A 25499-nucleotide genomic window follows, 5' to 3' on the forward strand; every position below is an offset into this window, starting at 1 on the left:
AGAGCTTGGTTCTGGGTTCTGAAGAATGGCTGCCAGGGTCTGACACCCGGCTCCAGCAATTCCCCGCTGTGAGGATTACTAAACCTCTATGTGCCTCAGTTTCCTCAAACATAACACCAGGGTTTACAGTACTGTGCCACAGGGTTATTGTTAGAATTAAATGAGATGAAATAAAAAGCCTTACTTTAGTACCTGGCATGAAAAAGGCCTCAAGCAATGTTAATTACTGTTGCTATTAATAATAAACAAATTCTGTTTAGGAAGTGAAATTTGTGTTATCATGGTTTCTTCCTTAGGTAGCTCAAAACTACAAAATACCTTAGCACCTAAATTGCAAATTCCTACAATTCTTAGAGAAGAATAAACTCAGAACCTATTTTTTTTTTTTGAAAAATAACATAAATTATGGTACTAGAGATGAATATTTTACAAACAAATCATGAGACACGTGTATTAATATTCAGCTTACCGGTATACCCCAGGTCACAGAAACACACTCCTGAAATGCAGTCCCCACGGCCACTGCAGTAACTGGGGCAAGGCTCAGATATGTACACTCCATCTAGACCAAATGGAGGCACGTTCTTCTGTGAGCTGCTCTCCTGAATCCATCGGAATCTGGTCTTGCTGTTGGGAAAAACAATACATCTGTTTCTTGCACCAACATCTCTTACAAAGAACTAGATTTTAGAAAGGTTCAAAAAACTCAAGAGAGATTTATTATTTATTTGCAAGTCATGCCTGCTTGATTGCACACTTAATCTTCGTAAGGTGTCTGTCTCAGATCTTTCTCAAAATTTCTTGATTTCTTTTTCAGCATAAATGTTTAAATTCCGGGAGGATATCAGGTACAGAACACTTTTGATGACCAGATATCATAGGTTTTACTTGCATATTTTCTTACCTTCTGTTCTTTTAGTAATAAATAAAACCCAGGAAGATATTCCTTTCCTTTACTCAATATTCACCCTTCCATTACACTAATTTTATGGATATTTTCTGAAGAGGCTATTTGGGAATTTTTGAAACCATCAAATAGAATGTTCTTTGTTAGGACATACAAGGGAACTCTGGCTATTTGCTGTTGACCTGCTTCAGGTAGGGAAGAGTTAAGTGTGTACTGAAAGCTCCGTTCCTACCTGTGCCTTCCTTCCCTTCCTCTTCCTCTTTTGCCTTCCCCATTTTCCAAGATGCTCATTCTATGAACTCTTAGCAACCAGCTAAGCAGCCAGAGAATAGCTGTAACTGCCAATGAACAAAAGACGGACCTAGTCCCAGTACTTCAAAACCCTGGATCACGAGGGGCTGGGCGACTGCCCCATCCTCCTTCCCCTAGAACAATAGTTCTGATGCCGCCAAACTAGAACTGGTCCCAACTGCTTTCCAATCTTTTCAACACATCTTTCTTTTCAAACATATGTACATCTATAATTTCATACCAGGGAAATCCCTCTTCCTTCTTTTTTTTTTTTTTTTTTTTTTTTGAGACAGAGTCTCACTTTGTTGCCCAGGCTAGAGTGAGTGCCGTGGCGTCAGCCTGGCTCACAGCAACCTCAAACTCCTGGGCTCGAGCAATCCTTCTGCCTCAGCCTCCCGAGTAGCTGGGGCTACAGGCATGCGCCACCATGCCCGGCTAATTTTTTTATATATATATCAGTTGGCCAATTAATTTCTTTCTATTTATAGTAGAGACGGGGTCTCGCTCTTGCTCAGGCTGGTTTTGAACTCCTGACCTTGAGCAATCCGCCCGCCTCGGCCTCCCAAGAGCTAGGATTACAGGCGTGAGCCACCGCGCCTGGCTCCTCTTCCTTCTTAGTTCTACTAAAATCAAAGGAGGAAAATGTATTAGTATATCTAGATTCCAATATTTATGGACTTTTGAGTGAACCGGTTTCTTAGTAAACAAGGATAAAGAATCATGAAGATTGATGAAGACTGTTAAGGATAACTGCAGAGAAGGATGGCTCCTTTTCACTTCCATTATTGTGAAAATAACATGGCAGAATACATTTCTTTTTGGCTCTTCAGGGGGCTTTGGACATTGAACCATAAGCCTGGCTTTTCCTTCCCCTTCATTATTTTGAGTTACTTTTTCTTGGCCAATTTTCAAAATGTAACCAACAATGTTGCTTGCTAGGTTTAAAAATTTTCAGAGATTAATCATCTGTTAATGCAAGCCCCAGTTAAGACGAAGGTGAACATACAAAAGTATATCCTTTGGAGCTAATTCAAAGTATACTGGTCTTACAGTGTGAATTAATCAAATCAGGGTAATTTTTAAGGCAAAAAAAGAATTGAATTAAAGAAGATTATAAAAACAAAGCAAAAGCAAATAAAATAAAATAAAATATATATAGTTGTCCTACTGTCACGGACCTTGGGACAATTCCTTCCATTGGAGTTGTACCATTATTCAGCCTGTGAAGGTACTTTACCTCTAAAAGGAAGTAAACGGAGTTGATGAATATCAGTATTTGCCAATTGCTCTTAAGGAAAATGTTAAGGCACCTTTGCTCCTTCTAAGGGAGAGATTGCATGATCTGTGATAAACAAGGAAAACATGCCAATTCCCTGACACAAGGCCTCTTGGACTAGAAGTCATCCTTGCTGCTTCTTTTTATGTTCTATCATAGAACCCAAAGAAACATGGATCCACAACTTCTGCCATATGGAAAGTAATAAAAGAGAAAGAACAAATTCTCTCCCCTACCCTACACTTTCCCACTTGGGTAGGATGAGGGCATCTCTCCATCAACTGCTCCACTTCATGGAAGAAGCATGAGAAGGTTGAAGAATCCCACATTTTGGTAGAATTCTAGAAAAAGTTTTGGTAATTTGATAGTGAATAAAGGACAAATGAAACTCTTTAACTTGTCTTTGTTTCTTGAGGTCTTGTGATTTTCATTGTAATATTAAAAGAAGCAAGTTCTGGTCTGGCCAGGGTGAGGTGGCATCCTGTTTGCAGATCCTAAGGCTCCTAAAGACCCAAGAAGCAGAGTGCACTGTTAAATATTTGAAAAGGTAGAAGACCTTAGGAGTTCAGTATTAAGGAATCAATGTTTACATAAGGAGAAAAAAAAAAAAAAAGAAACAGAAAGACTAATCTTGGCTAATAGGGAGAGTCTAGAACATTGTGAGTCCTAGTTGAGAGTCCTAGGTAGAAAACTGTATCTCAGTGAAAGGACTAGAAATGATTCCTCTTTTCTTTCTTTCAATCTTTGCCAGTTGTTTTTAGTTCGAAGGTGCAAATCAAAGCAACAAAGGTCTCACTGGCCACGATCTAAGTTAAGTTTTGCTTCATATTCATTTCTCCAGTTGTGCCTGGTTCCTGATGCCAGCTGCTACTCTGTTCTCTTCTCAGTGGCCTGATCTTGGGATTGATCTCAAGAAATTTGGCAACCTCAGGGTTGCTGGAATAAGAAAAAGAACTGGTAAAGAATCCATTATAAAAACCAGTCAGAGAAAGGCTGATGTACTTTGGATATGTGTCCCCTCCAAATCTCATGTTGAAATTTGATCCCCAATGTTGGAGGCGGGGCCTGGTGAGAGATGTCTGGGTCATGGGGTGGATCCCTCATGAATGGCTTGGTGCCATCCTCACTGTAGTGAATTTTCATTCTGTTAGTTCTTGAGAGAACTACTTGTTAAACAGAGCCAGGCACCTCCCTCACTTTTCTCTTTTGCTTCCTTCCTCTTGCCATGTGGTGCTTGTTCCCTTTTCCCTTCCACCATGAGTGGAAGCAGTTTGAGACCCTCACCAGGAAAGTTGCTGGCACCATGCTTCTTGTACAGCCTGCAGAACCATGAGTCAAATAAACCTCGTTTCTTTATAAATTACCCAGTCAGTGATTCTTTTATAGCAACACAAACCAAGACAGAGACTGTTAGAAGGAAGGAAAGAAATAAGCAGACCAAAGTTAAGCTAATAAGAATCACTAGATTCCACACTTTTAAAGTAGAGGAGATATAGCCTTGCAATTATTAAGATTATTAATATATCTGTGCACATATGCTATTCTTGCCTTTTCAAGGAAACACAATAGAATGCAGAGCAATGATTTCTTGCTAAATAGCAAGACCCAGACATGGTTCCTGCACTCACACAGTCCACACTTGAGTGGGGAGACACTTAATCGAGCATCTGCACAAAGAAATGCACCTGTGCAACTCCGACAACCACTGAGAAGGACATGGAGCTAGGAGAGCATGCGATAGAGGTCTTTGACTTGATAGGGGGTCTAGGAAGGATTTGGAGGAAGTAAGGATTGAGAAGACAGCCATAGTTTAAGTGAGGTGACGCAAGATCAGGAAAATGGGCTCCACATGTACTCACCATTAAATTGGTACTGACTGATTAAAACTATGGTGCTCAAATGGTGATAGTGCTCTCTAGGGATTGGGGGGGGGATAGACCCACATCTGAGGGATGTGGTGAGCATTGTGGAGGGGAAGGGAATACCTCTAACCCTTGCTAGGGAGAGGCAAAGATATAAAATGTAACCAAAATGTAAAAAAAAACCCGAAAACCAAAACATTTATCGGGTGTCGGGCAGGTGGGAGGGGCGCAGAGGGGATGGCTGTATACTTACATAATGAGTGCGATGCGCACCACCTGGAGGATGGATGCTCTAGAAGCTCTGACTCGGGGGGGGAGGGGTGGCAGGGGCAATATATGTAACCTTAACAATATTTGTACCCCCATAATATGATGAAATAAAAAAAGACAGTTTTTAACCTTACGTAATTTTACTAGAAACAAACCATAGTGTGGTTTGATTATTCAGATCATTCAACAAAACTGCCCCTTTTGTTTTGCATGTCCCAGATAAGGACAAAAGGAGGAGAAGATAAAGCTCTTTCTCTTTGTCCCTGTTCCCAACTTTCATCTTTGTTCAGAGGATGCCTGAGTGACCCCGAGAATTGGCTTCTACACCATACACTTCTATCACCACACAATTTAGAGAGATGTTGCATCTGCCTCTCAAACCAGGGCATTCCTGTCCTGTGCAGAGAGGCACAGGTGATGGGTGGTGGTGGAGACATTCTGCAGAATACTAAGCAATTGTGCTTCTAGCTCTGCTTGAAGACACCCACTTTTTTGCACTCTGCACAGGGAACCTACAGCAGGCTGTGTGGTTCTATAGTCTCTGGACAGGGATGCCTCTGGGAGTCAGGAGAGATGCAACAACATATATTCACTGTCACCAGTACATGTAGCTAAGAACCCAGTGAATTAATAAGAGCATAAACTGCTCCTTTGAGAAAATCAGCTTAGAGTTATTTCTGAAAGACCAATGTTCTAGTAACTATTACAAGCATGTTTCCTCCTGGCAAAATAGCTCCAAATTTTAACAATTTTAACACTTAGAATTCTCAGCTTTCCAACATTGCATTTGGAGATATCTGAGTTTAACATATTGCAGAAGGAACAACAACAGCTCATTTACTTGGAGTAAAGCAGAAACATATTTACTATTCTTTAGTAAAGGGCTCTTCATCACAAATGCCATCAACCAGCAAGTTGGATGGTATCCAATTTAACCAGGAGGCTGAATTCTAATAGAGAAGATTTCTTCTTCCAAAAGCTGAGGTCCTAGAAAATATTGATCTATTAGGAGCCTCAAAATATTGGCTCACTTTGTGATGCTAAGGATAACTTTCTCTTACTTCTAATATGTGGCTTTACCAATTTTGTTATTCTAGCCCCACACCAAATGAACTGCAGTTTCAGAGTCAGTTCTATATTACTAGCTTTGAGGAAATCAAACCAGATTTGTGTTCCTTGGCTCCTGAATATATTATTTACTTTTACAGTGATGTCTTCCAGCACCCTGATAGTCTAGTCATTGCAGCAAAGATGCACCACTTGATGTTCCCCAACTTCACGGCATGCTACATGTATCTACTTGGGAGAGCTGTGGTTGGGCCACAGTTTTGGAAAGTGTGGGGAGAAAAGGCAGTCATAGAGGTGAGAGGTACAAGGGCTGCACTGTTACATGCATAGCTCAAGGTGGGCAGGAAGCAGGATGAGATGGCTATTTAGCTGCAAACACAGACATGTTCTTATAGATAAGGAAAGATGGTCTCAGGTCTAGCCTAGAGAGTAGGATCAAGAGTTGAGAACAATGGGTCGGGGACTCATTCCCAGGGAGCAGAACTGTCTTAATTCGGGAAACTTTCTTGTCCTAGACATTGTTCTCGGAAGAGGGAGGAGGGTAACAAGCCTCTTGCTGACTTTTAGAATTCCTGTGGGCCAGTAACTGCTGTGCGCTTCCCATTCTTTCCTTTTTCTCCTTCCTTCCTTCCTTCCTTCCTTCCTTCCTTCCTTCCTTCCTTCCTTCCTTCCTTCCTTCCTTCCTTCCTTCCTCTCTCCCTCCATCCCTCCCTCCTTCCTTCCTTCCTTCCTTCCTCTTCCTTTCTTTTCTGTCAACTCTTCCCCCTCCATATTAAATATCTAAAGCATTTGAGTCTCTCTTTGACAAACTACAAGGAACACTGACATGGGAAGACAGCAAAATTACCTATAAATTGAATTGGATCTGCTGATTGACAAATTCTTTCTTGAAATAGCTGGTGTTTAAAGATTAATGGTTCAAGTTTTAGCAGATTAGCACAGAAACTTGATTGAATATCCTCAAACAAACAAGCTCCTTCTCTATCTAGGAAGTCTGCCTACCAACGGCTGTGGTGTCATTATTAGAGGTATGAACATCTAAGTGACAAGGGAGGCAGAGAACACAAGCAACTTATCCCCCTTTGTCTTAGCTGCCAAGATGCTAAGAGTTAAATTTGTTGCCCTATTATTGAAACTAATTCACTTCAAGTTCTTGGTCCATAGATTTCATTCTTCCATCAATTGATCTTTAATCTTTCTCTCTATTATTTTATTATTTATTTTAGTAGGCATTGAAAGGGATCATTTATAGTGCAAGGTACCTCAACTTGTCTATGTAAGGAAGGATTAAATCATTAAAAAATCTATATATAATGAAAGTCTGATATAATAATGCCTTATTACTCTTTTAGCCTTTAATACACTTTGTTCACTGCTGTATTCAGTGCCCAGAACAGTAGCTTGCATAGGCAGAAGCTCAATAAATATTTGTTGAATAAACTAAATGTGTAAATTTATCTCACTCACAAGCATGTGTGTGCATACATACATTTTGGATATTTTGTCCCAGGGCTCTTTTCCTCAAGAGTCTTTCTGTGCATAAGTATAGCTAGACTATATAAATTCTTAGAGGTTATTGAGATAATTGAGATAAATAAATGTTCTCAATAAATGGCAGCCATGGCACATAAGAATCTGAGCTGATCACAATCTCAAAAGACACAATCCTGAACACCATAATCCTGAAATTTGAAATCCTAAAAGATCAAAATCCCTAAAGTCTAAAATTTTTAATGTCTAAAATCCCCCAAATCCCAACCCCCCAAAATTAAAATCCTAAATGTTGAAATCCTGAAAATGGAGTCCGACGGAAGAGATTAGTGCTATTTTGGCTGGATGCAGGATAGTTGCATCATGTTGGGTAGAATTATTGTCTTTATTTGGAAATTAAGTATGGTTTCAAGAGATGTGTATGGGTGCCAAGCTGACAAGAGGTGGACTTGTGCACTTCATTTTAGGTGTCAACTTGACTGGATTAAAGAATACCTAGAAACCTGGTAAAGCATTATTTGGGTGGTATGTGAGGGTATTTCCACATGAGATCAGTGTGTGAGTCTGAGTGGACTACATGGGGCAAGATCTGCCCGTGATGTTGGAGGGCACCATCCAATGGGCTGGTGGCCCAGGGAGAACAGACACAGAAGGCAAATTGGTCTCTGAGAGCTGGGACAGACTTTTCTTCTGCTGTCTTAGACAAAGGCTCTCTGGCCTTTAGACTCAGGGACTTATACCAGTAGCCTCATGGGTCCTGAGGCTTTCGCTTTTGGCCTGAGAGTTATATACCATCAGCTTCCATGGTGCTGAGATCTTCAGACCTGAACTAAGCCATGTTACTAGCATCCCAGGTCTCCAGCTTGCAGACTGCCTGTCATGGAACTTCTCAGCCAGCATAACTGTGTGAGCCAATTTCTCCTAATAAATCCTCTCTCATATGTCTATATACATATCCTATTGTTTCTATCTCTCTGGAGAACCCTGACTAATACAGATCTGGTATTAGGAAGCCAAATAGCATTGCATCTTACTGTATTGTATACAACACAACAGAAGAAATCTGTGACACTGTTCCCTTGCAAGAAGTCTGTGATAAGTGTGTGAGGCTACTTACTGGTGAAAGATAAAATTTTAAAAGCTAATTATTATTGGTGCTGCAAAAGTAGAAAACTGCTTAATTGCAATGGCCAAGCACAAACCAGACTTTCAAATGGATAGCATATACTTACAAAATTTGCAGACCACACCATTCTCTAAATATAAGTGCAGCAAGTATTTTAAAGATCATAGAAAAGGTGGAAATATAGACAAAAAAACTATAAAAAAATCTCCCCTTCCAAATTACCTGGTCATGTACAGCTTCCCAGAGAGCACCAATCTGCTATGCTATGTATTTCATCTTTGCATCATTTCTAAAACTAGAGGTATAAACTGTGTAAAGACTTTTAGAGAGTTCTAATTTGCTTTATGCATTTTTTGCAAATCTGACTCTATGAAAGTGCATTATCACAATTTGAGTGTAAGCATTGTGCGTGTACGTAAAAACGTTGAAAAACTTCCTCAATAAATGAAGATATGCCCTTTTTGCACATCTACATTTGTGAAAGATAACATTTCTTGACATCTCTGTGCTTTGGGAGGCTGCATATGTGGTGGTGACCCATCATGATTTTTGATCCATCTAATCAAAAGGCTTAGGTTGTCTGTCATGGTATTGGAGATGACCAGAGTTATAAGGCTGGGTGCACACAATTATCAACCATAGTGATATGCATTTGTACATTGTGGTTTTGGGCCCATTCTTTATGAATACGGTTTGTCTGCTCATAACTGGTATATTCATGCAACTGTTTTTGGTATATCTGAGTGTTTATGCTTGGAAAGATATGTATGCTATTATTGCCTGTTTTATTGATAAAGTATAAAGTATATATATATATATTTTTTTTTTGAGACAGAATCTTGGTTTGTTGCCTAGGCTAGAGTGAGTGCCGTGGCATCAGCCTAGCTCACAGCAACCTCAAACTCCTGTGCTCAAGCAATCCTGCTGCCTCAGCCTCCCGAGTAGCTGGGACTACAGGCTACATGTGCCACCATGCCCGGCTAATTTTATATATATATATATATATATATATATATATATACATATATATTAGTTGGCCAATTAATTTCTTTCTATTTATGGTAGAGACGGGGTCTCGCTCTTGCTCAGGCTGGTTTTGAACTCCTGACCTCGAGCAATCCACCCGCCTCGGCCTCCCAGAGTGCTAGGATTACAGGCGTGAGCCAATGCGCCCGGCCTACTGTGTAAAGTACCTTATGAAGTCTTCTGCAGTGTTTTTATGTGTTTCTCAAACTCCCTTTTAAAAATGTAAATAAATGTCTTTTAAAGAATTTTTAAAATTACTTTTTCCAGAATTATATTTTCAGGATTTTGATCTTTTGGGATTTCAACACTCAGGATTATGGCATTTGGGATTTTGTTTTTCAATATTATGGCCCAAATCCAATGAGAATGATTACTTTACCTGGATGCAAGAGACCTTGGAATAACAATGGTGATTCTTGTCCATTCTTCGAAGTCCCCTGTGTGATATACGGTGGGCTCACTCAGTTCTCTGGAGTTTCCTTCACATCCTTTGCCTGTAGAAGCTGGGTAGCAGCCTTCCTTCACCAGAAACCAGGACATACCAGCATCATGAGAGTACTGAAGCAGCACTGGGGCAGTATTGCTGAACTGATTAGCACACGCTATGTTTAGCTGTGAAAAAAGGAAGGACAGAATTACACACCCAAGTCATCATTCAACAAATTAGGTGCTACAGCAGCCAGGGTGTCTTCTAGCAAGTCTGGATTAAATTTACAATGGTAAGAACTGTGCAGCTCAATCCCAAACAAGACCCTTCCATAGATTCTAGAATTCTTTGATTAGGCAAGCAATAGGTCCTTTTAAACAGAAAACTGGACCAGCTACTCATTTTCTGGATTTCTTGGCATTATAGAAGAGAGAATCAGTATCTGTAGTTCTTAAATCCAGACAAAAGATAAGATGCCAAGAAACTACTTTCTTCTTCCTCCCCAGAAGGTGTGAAGAGAGGGGAGCAGAAGACGGAGGAACAGCTGTAGTCTTCAGAAGAGGAGGGTTACCTGAAGGGAGGACTTTCCTCTCTGCTTTCAGTGGAGTTAAGTATCTTTATTCTTTTTCTTGCCACAGCTTAGTGAGAAATCATTGTCAAATAAGCAACATAATCCAGAAATAAAATTGTTACTGTTCTGTGCACTCATGTAGAAGATTGTCATCACAGGATTAATAACATTTAAAAAGATTGTAAAAAATGCAACCTAAACCCCATTGCCCTAGTACAACTTTTTATTTTTCCATGTTCTCTTCTGATCTTTATAGGGAAGTATACATTTTATCCATATAGTTGAAGTAATTATTATACTTCTAGAACTTTCCTCCTACTTTCTATTTAACATCATATTTTATTATTATATGTAATATTCCAAAAAAAATTTTTTCAGTTGATTTGTTATAACCAGATAAATTCCTAGGAGTAGGAATTACTGAGTCAAAATGTAGAAACACTTTAAATTTTCCAGTTATATCTGTTCATTTTGTATCAGTTGAGTCCAAATGAATCAGTTTTATCTCAGTGTTGGATATTATTACAGTTTTTAAGACAGTTTTTTTCCTAAATTAATAAATATAGAAATGAATTTTATTACTGTTTTAGTTTACATTTCTTCATAATTGTAAATGTAAAACTCTTTTTTATTATATATATTATTATAAATGATATTTATTAATTACATTGTATCTTATATGAATGGTCTATTCATATCTTATTTCATTTGTTGGCTGGAGCCACTACACGATTTTGTTATATAAGACTTTATAAATAAGAGTAGTTAAGTCAAATTTTAGAGAAGGAAAATTGAAATGGGAATCAAAAGAGCATTATCGTGACCAGGGAATAAAGGATGAAATAAAGGCAGAATCATAGGCTAACAATATTGGGCCAGAGCTCAACCAGTGAATCATTATGATTACAAGGTACTTTATCTAGCTTTTTATGAGAGCAGTGCTCTAACTCCTGAGCTTTGGAGACCTTGCCTTGGTTTTTTAAAAGAAGATTTTATATATTCCTTATTTCCACACTCAGAGCTAGAAAGTGTCACTCAGAATGATTTACAATTTGGCTGGTGGAAATTACACCGTGACTCATTTATCCAAGTCTATATAGTAAAACATCAAGAATATAATGAAAGATTTGACCCTCTCAGACATATGATTAAACTCTTCTAACACAAATTGCTTTTACTACTGCGTTACTCATTAGTAAGGACGGCCTTTGGTTGGCATGCGGTGGGAGCAGCCACACTGGGCACACACAGTCAGCTTTTCGTCTTAAACTCATCACGACTGCTGCTGTTTCTACAGCAGACAAGTTGTTGGAACTTTGAGTTGTTTGACAAGTTCATGCTTCAAAAAATCAGGTAATGGGGTGGTATAGACATTCTCTCAGGTGTGTTAATTATATAATTTATCTTAAACTTCCCATTTAAGATTTATTCATACCTTCAACAAATATTTACTTGGGTACTGTCTAAGCATCAGATACATATGCATAAGTTTCTCCTACCTTTAAAAAACAAACAAAAGAAAATAAAAATTCTCCCTGATTTTTGGTCTACCTCTAACTATGCAGCTAACCATACTGAGAGAAAGGCCATATTCCTTGGGTAGACTTCTTCGTTCAACATTTCTTTAATCCACTGGGATCTGACTTTTGCAGCTACTACCCCAGTAAAATTGCCAGGGAAACCTCTATCTATCTAAATCCAGTGGGAAACTTTAATCTTTATTTTACTCAATTCTTCTGTTGCTTCTAACACTGTTAACAACTTCTCTTTTTCTGGCCATCTAGCCTGGCTTTTAACTGCTAGTGTTTTCTAGAACTAAATTCTTGGCTTTCTTATCTTTTGACTGTATGCCTGCTCCCTAATCTCATTCACAATCATAGCTTCAAGTTCCTTCTGAATACCTATGACTCCCAAATATGTCCTCTCTCCGCTCTCTGGACAAATGTACATTACTGCTGCCTGTTCATTTCCACTTCAGCAGCCCATAGGCACCCCTGACTCCACATGTCTAAGCAGTTCTTGTAAAGCAGTTCTTGTCATCCACCTCCCTGCATCAAATCCTCCTCTTCCGGTATTTCAGTGACTACAGCCAGAAATGTGAGAATCATTCTAGACTCCATTCTATTACCCAGTAAGTCACCAGAACCTGTAAATTGTATTCCTTTAACATCTCCCAGACCCATTTACTCATCTTTACAATCCATGCTGTGCATTTGTTGGTCCTTTTCATTTCTGACTTTACAGCTCTAGCATCCTTACTTTACTCAAAATATATGTTAAAATCTGACCACTTCTCTCTGCCATTATCATACACAGGTCCCATCACCTGTACTTGGGTCGCTACAACAGCTACCCCACTGGTATCTCTGTTTCTGCCTTTGAGCTTGCAGGTCATCCCAACACAGTCACCAGAGTGATTCTTTGGGAGCCCAGCTAAGAGCACATCACCCCTCTGCTACCATTTTATTCAGAAAGGAAGTCTGACCTTACTTTTTTACACCTGTCCCCTTTTTCACTTTCTTTGCTCTAGTCACAATGGCATCCTCATGGTTTCTAAAACCTTTCCAAGAACACTCTCACGCCTCAAGATCTTGCTACTTTTTGTTGCCTGTGCCTGGGATGATCTTGCCCAGACAGTTGCGTGACTCATTCCTTCACTTTCTATATGTTGTGGCTTAAATGCTATTTGATTAGTGAGGTCAACCTGACAGCCCATTATAAAATGGTAACCATCCTCCATCACCCCACTCTGTACTCTCTATTTGTGTTTACTTTCATAGCCTAGAACATTGGCTAAAGCCTAGAGGTTTTATAACTATTTGCTGAATGAATGAAGGAATGTACTTGCTGATTCCAGTTGCTTCTGTTAAGTCAACACCCATACTACTGCCAGAATGATACTTCTAAAACACAGGTCTGATTCTGACACTCAATGGATTAAAAATCTTCCATGACTCACTGCTCTTGGGATAATGACCAAGTAGATTTGACATAGAATATAATATGAGTCAGGATAAACCTTATATCTCACCTCTGCTGTGCATAGTTGATATTCCTCAAAGTTGGAAACTTGCACTTCTCATTTGCACTTTTGCATATTTCCATGTATTTTCTCATTCTGTTCCCTCTAACTGGAATTCATCACCCTCCATTCTTCAGCTGGCTAAGTCTCTGTATTTCTAGAGACTTCCAATTTGAACTCATCCATCCATCCATCCATCCATCCATCCATCCATCCATCCATCCATCCATCCATCCATTTATTCAACTAATATATTTTTTGAGCACCTGCCTCAGCAGGCACTATGCAGAGTATTCCCATAGCACCTGAAGCCTGTTTCTACTACAGCATCCCGTGACTGCATTGTGAGTATTCACTTTTTGGCCTCATTCACTAGTTCCTCAACCCCTTGAGGGCCAGGGCCATATTTTTAATTTCTGTATTCCTAGCATGTACTGTTTGTTACACAGCAAGCAGTCACAAAAAACATACCAGCACTGTGTATTTTTGTACATGACACCAAAAATTCTTATATACAAGTTTCAAATATATATTAATTACCAGTCCCTGATTGACCAATATTCCATACTTATTATTAATAAAATTAAGAGAATAGGATAATGAGAATTAAGATTTTTTTTCTTAAGTGTTATGCATTCTTGCTTGGTTTAAGTACTTGAAGTATTTAACAGTGTTTTCTTTATTTAGATTTTTTAACTTCAGAATATCACTTCACAGACTTTAACATGTATGCTACCATGATTTTGTGACTAATTATATAGAAAAGGTGTCAAATGAGAAACAGCATAGTGTTCTTGAAATATTTGCTATTAATGTTATTTTGTTACCATTTTAGGTGGTACCAACAAACTAATCTAGATTCATATACTGTTATTGATGTGTTTTTCCATGGCAGTTTAGCATCAGAATCTAAACAAGGAAGGATAACATTTTACTAATCATATTATTTATGACTAACTTCCTTATTTACAGACCTGGAAAATTATATTTGAAGAGCGGCCTATAAACATCTGATCTCTTTAATAATTCCATTTGTAAATTATTTAGCATCTGCATCCTGCCGTTACGTAAGGACCGTGTAGTTGTGCTAGCTCATTAAAACTGCATTACTTTCAACCCCAGAATTCACCAATGGGATTTTATTATAAACACAATGAAATTTTGATTAGGGTTCTGAAACAAGAGCTTGTCAAAATAAATACTTGCTATACATGTTGATATGTTATCACAGAGCTGAAGAACAAAATTCTAAGAGAACAATAATGATTAAAGGAAAAATGTATTGAATTTAAGGAAGAGAAATTGTTTGAAAACCTATGGTACAAGGATAAAATAACTCGTAAGTCCAAAGCCCCCTAGTTGGCTGAACAGAAGAACTTATCCATCATCATTCAGAAGCATGGGATTCAGTAAGTCGCAATAAAGTCAATTTTATCTTTAATTCTGGTAGAGTTCCACAAATATTTAAAGATATACAATTCTATAACCACAACTTTTGGGATTCCTTAAAAACGAATAAGCTGTTTTTCTTTTGAGTAGAGCTGAACAGCTTTACAAGATTGTTTAACCTTTTTTCAGGTATGTTCCTCTTTACTTAAGAATATGAAAATGTTGTGTTCTTTGTGAGTTTCATTTATAAATCTGGAAGACGTATTGCTCCTTAATCTGCTCTGGGAAGAAGTTTGCACATAAATACCTTGAACTGTAGCACATATCCAGGTTTCAGGGTCAAATCCCGAGTTACTGCAAATCGATCTCCATCTGATTTTCCAAATACCATGGCTGAGGGTGTGGCAGCACAGAATGTTTCGTTTGCAACCATTCCTTCATTAGCCAACATCAACCACACACTCATTTGATTCATAGGGTAATCAAAAGCTGGCTTCTCATAAAAGTTCTAATAGAAACAATACAAATAACACAGAAAGGCAATTTGATAGCTTTGAAAAACAAGAAAGGAATTTTCAGCTCATGACATGCTGGGCCATGTACCACTTGCATTTCTAGGAAAATACAGAAGAATCCCTAAATTAACTGTTTTCCTTTACTGTCATTAACTTTTTCTCCTGCTGATTTAACAACTGAAAATATTTTGCCACTGTGTATCTAATCATTTTATAAACACACTAACAATTTTGCTCGATGACTTAGACTTTGGTCTTTTTTTTACATCTAAATAATCTGTGAACTAGTAGCACAGAAAGGTATCAAAAAAATAAGTGTGAACACTTAAACCTACATTACATATTTAGTTTCAAGCACTAAATCCTTAAGAAAATGAGTATTTATTTACCATTTACTTTTACAATGCTGTCTTCTTGGGGTTCAGACATATGGGAAATACCTGGGGTAGGGTTGGGTTGATAACTGGGATGATTTGCTTCTGCTTTTCCGACAGAATGATGATGTCATCGACTGCCCACTGGTCATAGTCCTCCCCTGAGAACACGGGCTGCCACCAGCGGAACCTGGTGCAAGGAGTCTTGGCAGCAGCTGGAAGTTCCAGATAGACAAATCTGCATAAAAGCAAATTATTCATGGTTGAGAAAGGAAAAACCACATTTTTCATAGCAGCTGTTAAAATAACACAGTAACAATAAGAAAAAGTTTAGTTTTGTTTGATCTCCTGATATTTTTGAAAAGTTGCTAAGTTTGGACAAATCAGACAAGAGATTTAACCATGTATGCAAGTTTAGGTATGTTCATGTTTATTTCATTTGGAATTGTACCTTTTAAAGAAGGGGAGAAATATTTTAACTGAGTTTGATTTATTGAAATATATCTTTCGACTACCATAAAAATGGCTATAACTTTTTAAAGAAATATCAAGAAAAAACTTTCTTTATATGCTATTACATTAAAATAGCATTTAAAAATTTTTCAAAGCAATTCTTGCTCATTGTGGAAAAACATAAATATGCATTAAAAATGAAACATAAACACCCATAATATATTGCATGCGTTTGGCCTCTGTTAACATTTTAATCCATATCATCCCAGCATGTATTCTTTTATATAGATGAGGCATTGTATGTATAATTGGTGTCCTGCATTTTAAAACTTAACATTATATCATAAGTACATTCTCATGTCAGTAAAATTACTCAAGGTCATCTTAATGTCTATATCATTTTTCATCACACGGACATGCTATTATTTATTTTACCTTTCCTTACTATAAATAAATCTGTGATAAAAATCTATATGCATAAAGCCTCATCTACACTTCAGTTTATTTCTTTTTCTTTTTTTTGAGACAAAGTCTTGTGCTGTTGCTCTGGGTAGAGTACAGTGGCATCATCATAGCTCACTGAAGCCTCAAACTCCTGGGCTCAAGCAATCCTCCTACCTCAGCCTCCCAAGTAGCTGGCATTACAGGTGAGCATCACCATGCCTGGCTAATCTTTCTTTTTTCTTATTTTTGGTAAAAATGGGTCTCATTCTTACTCTGGCTGGTCTTGAACTCCTGAGCTCAAGCCATCCTCCTGCCTCAGACTCCCAAAGTGCTAGAATTACAGGATGAGACACTGTGCCTGGCCTATTTTCTTTTTTTTTAGGGAAGACTCTTAGAAATGGAATTACCCAGTCAAATAAACTGGTCGTGTTTAAGTCTCTTAAGTCTTTAAAATTCCTTTCTGGAAAGGTTATAGCAGTTTGCAGGATAATGTGAGAATACCTGTCATGCTGCTCTCATGTGGAGATAGCACTTGTCATCTAAAAATGATCATTTGTTTGGGAGCCCGAGGCAAGAGGATTGCCTGAGGCTGGGAGTTTGAGACCAGCCTAGGCAACACAGCGAGACTCTTGGGAGGCTGAGGCAGGAGGATGCTTGAGCCTAGGAGTTGGAGGCTGCAGTGAGCTATGATCACACCACTGCTCTCCAGCCTGGGTGACACAGTGAGACCTATCCCCTCCCTGCCAAAAAAAAAAAAAAAATCTTTTGACTGTTGAAAAGTGGTATCTTTTTCATGCAACAGAAGTTGAATGTTATTCATGTTTTGTTAAACATCTGTGCTTCTTTTGTAACATATGCTTATTCCTTTTACCTTTTTTTCCATTAGAATCTTAGTACTTTTCTTGAAAATTTGTGTAAGTTCTTTAAGGGACATTTGTCTTCTATTTCTCATATTTGTTGCAAATATTTTTCTCAATTTCTTTTCTTTCTTTTTCTTTGATAGATATGTGTTACATGTTTATGTAGTTTTATGTTTGTATGTAGTACTTTTCTATGCAAGTAGTCCTTTTCTTTGTGAATTCTTCCATTGAATTTTTTTAAATTTCAAAATATTAAGAGGATACAAATGTTTTTGTTACATGGATGCCTTGTATAATGCTTAAGTCGGGACTCTTAGTGCACCTGTCTTCTGAATAGTGTTCACTGTACCTAATAGGTAAGTTTTTGTCCCTCACCCCCCATCACACTCCCTCTTATTCCATTGAATTTATATTAAGAAAGTTTAGATCTTTTTCCAAGATCAGATAGTAAGCTATTACCTAAATGTTTAAATCTCACATTAACTTTTAATACTTTTTGATGACATTAAAGTGACAATATAAATAGGTATTTCTTCTAAAGAGCCTATGCATGTTTTTCTAATGCTATTTATTTAAATAATCATTTCTTTTGCATTTATAGTTGATACACCTTTTTTCATATGTAAGTTTTTACATACATCTCAGTCAATTTCTGGGTCATCCACTTGGCTTCATTGCTCTATTTGTACAACATTATCATTTCCTTTTAATTATATAGGCTTTATTTTTTCTCTCAAAATTTAAGCTATTTTTGCCAGCTATTTCTAGATATAAAGTTCTCCCCAAATACCACTGGAATTTTGATTTGAATGACATTAAACACAAATTAAGAGATATTTTCATATCATAATACTCAATTTTCCCATCCAGAGATCCTGTATTACTTTCTAGTTTTCTTATGTTACCTCCCAGAAGGAAGTATTGAAGTTTTGTAGTTTCTTCACAGACATTCTCAGAATTGTTTATTTCTTAAATTTATTTTTGTATTTACTACCATGAATAGGGTCTTTCCCCCATATCTTCAAACTCAGAGTGTCTTAAACATTTTAGTGTCACAACACTCTTTGACAATCTGGTGAAATTTTATGGCCTTCCATAAAAAGTTCTGTAAATAAAATATTTTGCATAGTATTTGAGGCAGTTCATAGACTTCATGAGTCCACAGGTTAATTACTTCTGTTGAAACTAAATATTTCTGGAACTTGAGGAAGCCATTAAGTTTTTCTTTGCCTATATAATTCTTTAGTCACTTTACTGAACTCTCAATAATTTCAGGTTGACATATTGCTTGGAAAAAATAACTTGAGTTTTTAAAATCATTGTTTAAGCCAGTACGGACACTATTATCAATTTCCTCTCTACTATACTGCATCTTGGGGAAGCTCACTAAGCTCTGTCTCCTACCCACCATTCCTGACCTTCTCCCTGGATATCATGTCTCTTGTTTCATGCAGCTGTCTCTTTTCTGGTTTCTTCTTCTCCCTTTCGACTCTTAGAAGAAATGCTTTTTGTTGGTCTATTTGCATGTCTACTTGTGTTAGATCATGGAAGGTTATGTCACATTTAAATGACCCGATATTTTAAAACAACAAACTTATGAGCCTTTAATCTACAAAGTAGGTATACTTTAAGTAGCATGTATAAAATATATTCAGTTGGTAAGAATAGGATCTATACATTTTTAAATAATTTTTTCAATAACAAAGTTCAGTTGTAAAATGCAAAATGAGAACAAAATTAATGTGCTAAAGCTTAAAAGTAGTCAACATGTAAAAAAATCAGTTTTGTGTTAAAGTGAAAATACAGAGATTATGAAAAGGAGTACCCTAAAAGCAATATGCGTGAGTAGACACTGATGATACTTGTTATATAAAATATAAAGTATAAACATAGAATTTAAAAATACTACATAATTGCAAAAGAACTATATTTAAATACATTGATTGCCTGGTACAGGTATTACTATTTAACATGAATCATTTTCCTAAACTCTTCAACAATCATTGCCTAAGACATTTTATTACCTATATCCCCCCATTTGTCAAAATAAAGGCAGGGAGGGGCCAGTGAGAAATTTCAGAAAATCTGAGCTCCAGAGACTCACTCATACACTGTCTGGGACCAGCCTAGAGTGCAACCATGTGAAAAATTTTAACAAAAAAAAAAATCCCTCTTACTGTTAAATCTAACAGCTAAGCATACTTTGTATGTGCAGTAAAAGCAAATAAACCAACCTGCAAGTGGAAAAATGAGCTTAGTACATCTCTATTACTATAGAGTTTCTTTGAGTAAACAGTGGTCACTCATTTTGCTTTTCTTCTCGTCACAATTTTTTTTCAAAATATTTAAAGATTCAAACATGAATACGAATGCTTTCTGTTTAGTCACTTTAAATGAAATGAAATCTTTATATATTGGGCTATTTTTCACATTAAATATTTATGAGTTTGTCTATTTTTTGCCATTTGTGTTTTTAGAAACACATCAACAGTTTAATCTTTACCAGTCCTGGAAACCACTGGAAGGCCCAGCAGCTGGGTGTTTACCTGGGTTTGCTGAAGTCTGAGAAGTACATCTCTGCTAGCAGGTGCCACTGGATGCCCCCATTGTTGCTATACTGGAGGAGGACGCCCTCCTCTCTACTATCGGGCTTGTTGCACGCGGCACTTTCTCCACCTATCTGGATGTAGAACTGGACAAAGTCCACCCAAGAAGTATCCAGATCCCAGCTCACCAACTGTCTTTTCCCAGCCTTTTAAAAAAAAAAAAAAACAGAAGAATCACAGATTCAATCTGGAAGTTCCCTGGTATTTTGTTGTTTCAGTTTCAAATTCACACAAGCATGCTCTACTATGTGGAGACAGTTTTGTTTCCATTTATTATTGAGAGGAGCAAGTTATGCCATTTAGCTGTCTCTGCTCTGGCTATGGTAACTGGTCCTGGATACGTTTGCCTAATCTCCACATCACTGATTCCCAGACTTGGTTAGGAGAACTTTGGAAATTGCTAACTATACCAAAGAGTACTTGAAAGTTAAAAAAAATAAAGCAAAATTCATTTTCATGAAAACACTCCCAATCCTTGCCTTGTAAATCTCCTCCAGGCAGAGTAACGGAGAAGAAAACCATATACTTTGAAATCAGTTGGAGTTGGGTTTGAACTTCAGCCCATTACTCATCCTGTTCATGAGTGGGGTGACCTTTCTGAGCTTTTATTTTCCCCAAGGTACAATATGGACAATACTGCCTTCCTCATAGTGTGTTATGACAATTACATGAAATAACACATAGCATGTAACATGCCTGACACACCTCATGCCTTCCTGAGCAAACATCCTCTCCAGAGATATGCCCCTGACCTGAAAGTGAACCGGGGCAAGATAGAAACTTCTTGACAAAATGAGTACTTGAGCCTCTCAACCTCCTAGTCTCTCTCTCTCTGTCTCTCAAATAGAGAGGTTGGGAGGGATCATTTAAATAGGTTTTTGCAGCCAGTAAAGGGTCTCTTTGTGTCTTCCAAGTGTTAAAAATTTCCTCAAATCCAGTATCTCACTTAGTGTGTCCACTGCAGGCCACAGTCCTGTTGTGAGGTGTTAGATACAAAATACCCAACATTTGTCATTGTTCCTGCAGTGCCCACATGATTTCATGCCAATGGGACTAGAAAAGGGTTTGTTTATGAGATTCTTCCATCCAAACAGCTTCTGCCAAAGCTAATCCATACACTTCTCTGAACTGGTCTTGGAGAGCTCCCAAGGAGTTCAATTAAAAATCAGGAATAAAAACTGAGGTAGTATACACAGTATTAGAGAAAAACAGCCCTCACACTTATAATTTAAACTCTAATCCACTAAGTCAATTAACAAAGGGTTTCAGTTATTAGAAGTCACAGGGGAAGTACTTGGAGCTAATTAAAAGAGTACACTGCTACTAATAGGTCTAAAGCCAATTAAGAGACTCCAATATAAATGAGAAAAATGAGAACAGAAGTTAATTCTGAGGCAGGAACTCAGATTCTTTGGAAATCTCAATTTTAAGTATTTATCTGAGGACATCTTATGCATTTTCAACTTGTTATATGTGCATTTATTTTTTCGTGTTGTTGATTTGAAATATTGTAAGTGGGAAACATCTCAGTGATCCTAGTATTTTCATGCCTCCAGATCATTACAGGAAGAATGATTTTTGGAAGAACAACTACAGAACCTAGCAGGTTAATTCCAATTCAGCAAACTTCTCTGAAAAACCTGGCATGTGGAAATGAGCCAAAAGGATAAAGCTCTAAGGTGAGAAGAATTATAAAAATCCAATTATCACAATTAGTTGGTTGGAATGATTTTCCTATTGTGAAATTCATAGAGTAGTGTTGTTTTTCCAGGAGACTATGGTGTTAGTCTACATAGGTTCTGAAAGAGCGTTTGTGGGATTTTTGTAAACGGTCGAAAGTATCACACAAATGCTTAGTTTGGCATTGAAAGTGTTTTTTTCTTAGAGAATAGCACAAATCATTTTCTTTTGTCCAGTGACCTGAAATCCCAAACATGTTTTTAAAAGAAGAAAAAAGGGAAATGGCTCATGGCAAAGTCTTTATCAGAATTTAGAATTTGATGTAACATATGCTTCAAAGTTTTTCTATTACTTCAATGTGTTTGTGTATGTACGTGTAAACACATATACACATGTAACATTTGTATGTATAGACACATATATACATGTAACGTGTGTGTGTTGGAGTAATAGGTTAAGCATGCTGTGTTCCTGGAGTATGAAAAATACTCTCCAATTTTCCCACAAAATTATAGGTTAAAATGGTTTACTGCTTTAAGGGTATAGCTAAAATAAAACAAGTTTTAACAGGTAATGCTTTCAGAGTCTACAACCTTTATAACAAAACCTTTAAAATACTTCATGAACATTCACCTTTTGCTTTCCATTAAAGTCTTTTTAAATTAATCAAAATGCCACTGTAAAACAATTCTATCATATTTATTTGAAAATAACCATTTCTTTAGAATCTTTTTCTAAAGATTGTTGTTTTCCAATTTTCTATCTTAATTTCATTCACTCATTCATTCCTTTCCTCAACAATTATACCAGGCACAACACCATGTGTCATAAAAACAAACGTGGAAGGATTCACAGACTTGTGGCAGAGACAGCAAAGCCAGCTGAGGTCTGCAGACCAAGCCCTGATTCCTTGTGGAGCCCCATTTTGTTCATTTTCCAATCTACACAGCCTCAGGAGTATTTATGGATTTGTAAATGCCTAGCACGTGGCCTGCATTTCTGAGGTGAACACCTTATCGACAGTTCAGCTCAGTCAGCGGGACTCTGCATTCTGGAAGGTACTGTGAGGATAAAAATAAAAGTATGAACTATTTATGTAAAAATGAGAGAGGAATTCTAAGAAAAGAGAGACTAGCACAGTTTGCCATAGCTCCAGAAAACTTCATGGAAGCAGCAGGATTTGAACAGAATGCTGAAAGTTTTATGTGAATGCAGAGAAGACAGAAGGCACAATGGTAGGTAGTGGAGCCTGGGCCAAGGTGGAGAAATTGGCAAACCTTGGACAGTGAGGAGGGCTTCTTGGCTGGACAGAAAGCTCATGCTTGGAAAATGAATATAAGTTATGTAGCTAGGGCAGGAGTATTGGAGACCATCCCTGAACGTTTGTGATAGGACAGGGAAAGGATAGAAAGACACTTTTAGATAAATTAACCTAGGATGGTGTACAAATGGTCTAAGAAATCCTTCCTTTGGGTTCCTGCCCCTTCTCCACTCCAACACACTTGCTGATGGGGGCCGCTAAACTGTGCATCCCACCTGTCTACCAAACCAGTGAGTCCATGACTCTGGCTACGCCAATCACTGAACACCACTCCCCCCAGGACACTGTGATTGGCCAGTTAGAAAACTTCTCAATTTTTTCTATGGAGCCTCTTGGAAAATTCTGCGGCTATTAGTAACAGCTGACCTGAAAATAGAATCTACTCTTCAGTTCTGTGGGCATTTGGGTAACTGGCTCTAGATCTCTGAGTATAGTTCCCTCTAAGCCCTCCTTGTGTTTTCATTGCATAAACTAAATTTTCTGCTTTTTTTGAGTAAGAAAGTTTCTCCCACTCAGAATTCAAAACAGTTCTGACTGAATCAAGAGAAAAAAGTAAAAAAAAAAAATTAACCCTGAGAGAGTCTGCTAAAATTTTAAGGGGAAAGCTGGATTGTGGGGGGAGGAGAAAGTAATTTTACTTTTGAAATGATGATTTTTTTAAGTTAGTAGGAGGGCATATATGTGCAAATATTCAATGATACCAATTTGAAATTTATTCTCCTAAATGTAATTATGATAGCTAATACCTACCGAGCTCTATGTTCATAACACTACTCCTTATTCTTTGTCTGCATTAGCTCCTTTATTCCTCCCAACATCCACTTTACAGTCAAGAAAACTGAGATATAGAGAGTTGTTATAACTTTGCACGGAGAACCAATCAATGAGTTTTGGAGCCTAGATAGACTGATTGCAGTCAGTCAGTCTCTGATTGCAGAGATCATCTTGAATTAAGTAGAAGAAATATTGATGTGTAACCCAATCCTTTATATATTTAAAATCTGTGTGTGTGTGTCTATATGTGGATGCACACATACATTTTCTGGGGTGTTCTGAGTACATATTGGTGAAATATTCATAATATTCTTTTAAAATTGATGCTTATAGGAAGCGCAATCATCTCATTTCTGTACAATTATACAGTGTGTATCTAGATGTATGCAATGTATGTTGATCATTTGTTCACTATATTATTATTATCTCTAACAATAGTCATCAGGGAAACTTCAGTGTCAAAGGATAGGAAATATTGTTAAATGGACTCAATCCCTGATTTTCTATTATTCTCTACCTTGTTTACTTGCTTATTCTTTGTTCTGCACCTGCATTAAAACAAAACATGTACCTATTTTTGGATTCACATAAATTAACTTGTCTTGGATTTTTGCCCAAACAGATTCCGAGACATATCAGCCCTATGGTATATCACCCACACCTGTCTACTTGTTACGCGACGTAAAGTGGGACACTTCCAATTGTTTCAGAATTGGTGGCTTTAGGTCCTGCTGGAAAGAAGTGGTATTAAGCACCCCACATTCTAAAGAGAGCTGCCAAAAATTAGGGTATAGACATGTTGCTCAGGTTGGAGACTGGACCTTCTTCCCCCTTTAGGCCCTCTGAAGACTACCTAAGGACGTGAGCTGGGGGAGAGAGAGAAAGAATATCCTGCCTACACTGTGGCTAGAAAGATTCTGTCTGGCAGCTCAGTTCTTACTTGGTGTCCACCACTCTGCCTGCCTAATCTGGTGCTACCACTGAGGAAGCTGAATACTGCAAGAAAACCATTTATGCAGAGTCCCACATCAGCAGACGCCACCAGCAGCCACCAAACTGAGCCAGAATGGAACCTGAGAGATGTCTGCTCACCATGGACGGCTGGTCAGCTGCCTCAGAACAGGTCTGTACACCCCCACCTCCACCATCATCCCTCCTTCCTCCAATCATATTCCTGATATTAACTGATTGACAGATTTAATATACACTTATGGAAGTGCTTTCTAAACGTTAGGGCCTTTTCTACATGATTTACAGATATTAACTCAACCTATGTAATAACCCTAATAAAGTAGATACTCTCTTTATCCCCACTTTACAGATGAGGAAGCTAAGTCACAAGGAGGTTAAGTAATATGCTCAAAGTCACCGGGCAAGGAAGTAGTAGAGCTGGATTGAAACAGGCAGTTTGGCTCCAGAGTTGCTGCCCTTAGTCTCTAAGCTCCACCACTCCCACCCCTCGGCGCCAGGCCTGCGCATGACACACCCTCCAAAGGCTGGGCTGAGAAGAGGCCGAGAACTTTCCCTACTCAAAGACCCTTAAGACACAAGCCTGGCTGGCACTGGAGGGAAGGAAAGCAATGGGATTTAGACCAGGTACAAGACGGATAGGAATTTTAACTTGGCCTAACTTGGGTTTGTAGTAACCAAAACCAATCATAAAACTAAAAGAGTCAAGGGATGGGAGTTTGACAAAGCCCAGTCAAAAGTAGGGAACATGGGGAAAAAAAAATCATTTCACATTTG

The 25499-nt window shown here is 37.9% G+C and overlaps 1 protein-coding gene across 3 annotated transcripts in view; it reads right to left on the reverse strand.

Annotated features, from left to right (window-relative positions):
• Positions 1 to 25499, reverse strand: part of RELN (reelin) — a 457647-nt gene that overhangs the window by 91944 nt on the left and 340204 nt on the right. For all 3 annotated transcript variants that reach the window (XM_012747047.2, XM_012747038.2, XM_076006499.1), the window contains exons 25-29: positions 19919 to 20124; positions 15682 to 15853; positions 15034 to 15234; positions 9697 to 9929; positions 470 to 627 (exon numbers count right to left, since the gene is read on the reverse strand). In XM_012747047.2, the coding sequence (XP_012602501.2) occupies positions 470 to 627; positions 9697 to 9929; positions 15034 to 15234; positions 15682 to 15853; positions 19919 to 20124 (970 nt within the window). The remainder of the gene's footprint in view (positions 1 to 469; positions 628 to 9696; positions 9930 to 15033; positions 15235 to 15681; positions 15854 to 19918; positions 20125 to 25499) is intronic.

Source organism: Microcebus murinus, chromosome 9, assembly GCF_040939455.1.
Source record: "Microcebus murinus isolate Inina chromosome 9, M.murinus_Inina_mat1.0, whole genome shotgun sequence".
Classification (NCBI taxonomy): Eukaryota; Metazoa; Chordata; class Mammalia; order Primates; family Cheirogaleidae; genus Microcebus; species Microcebus murinus.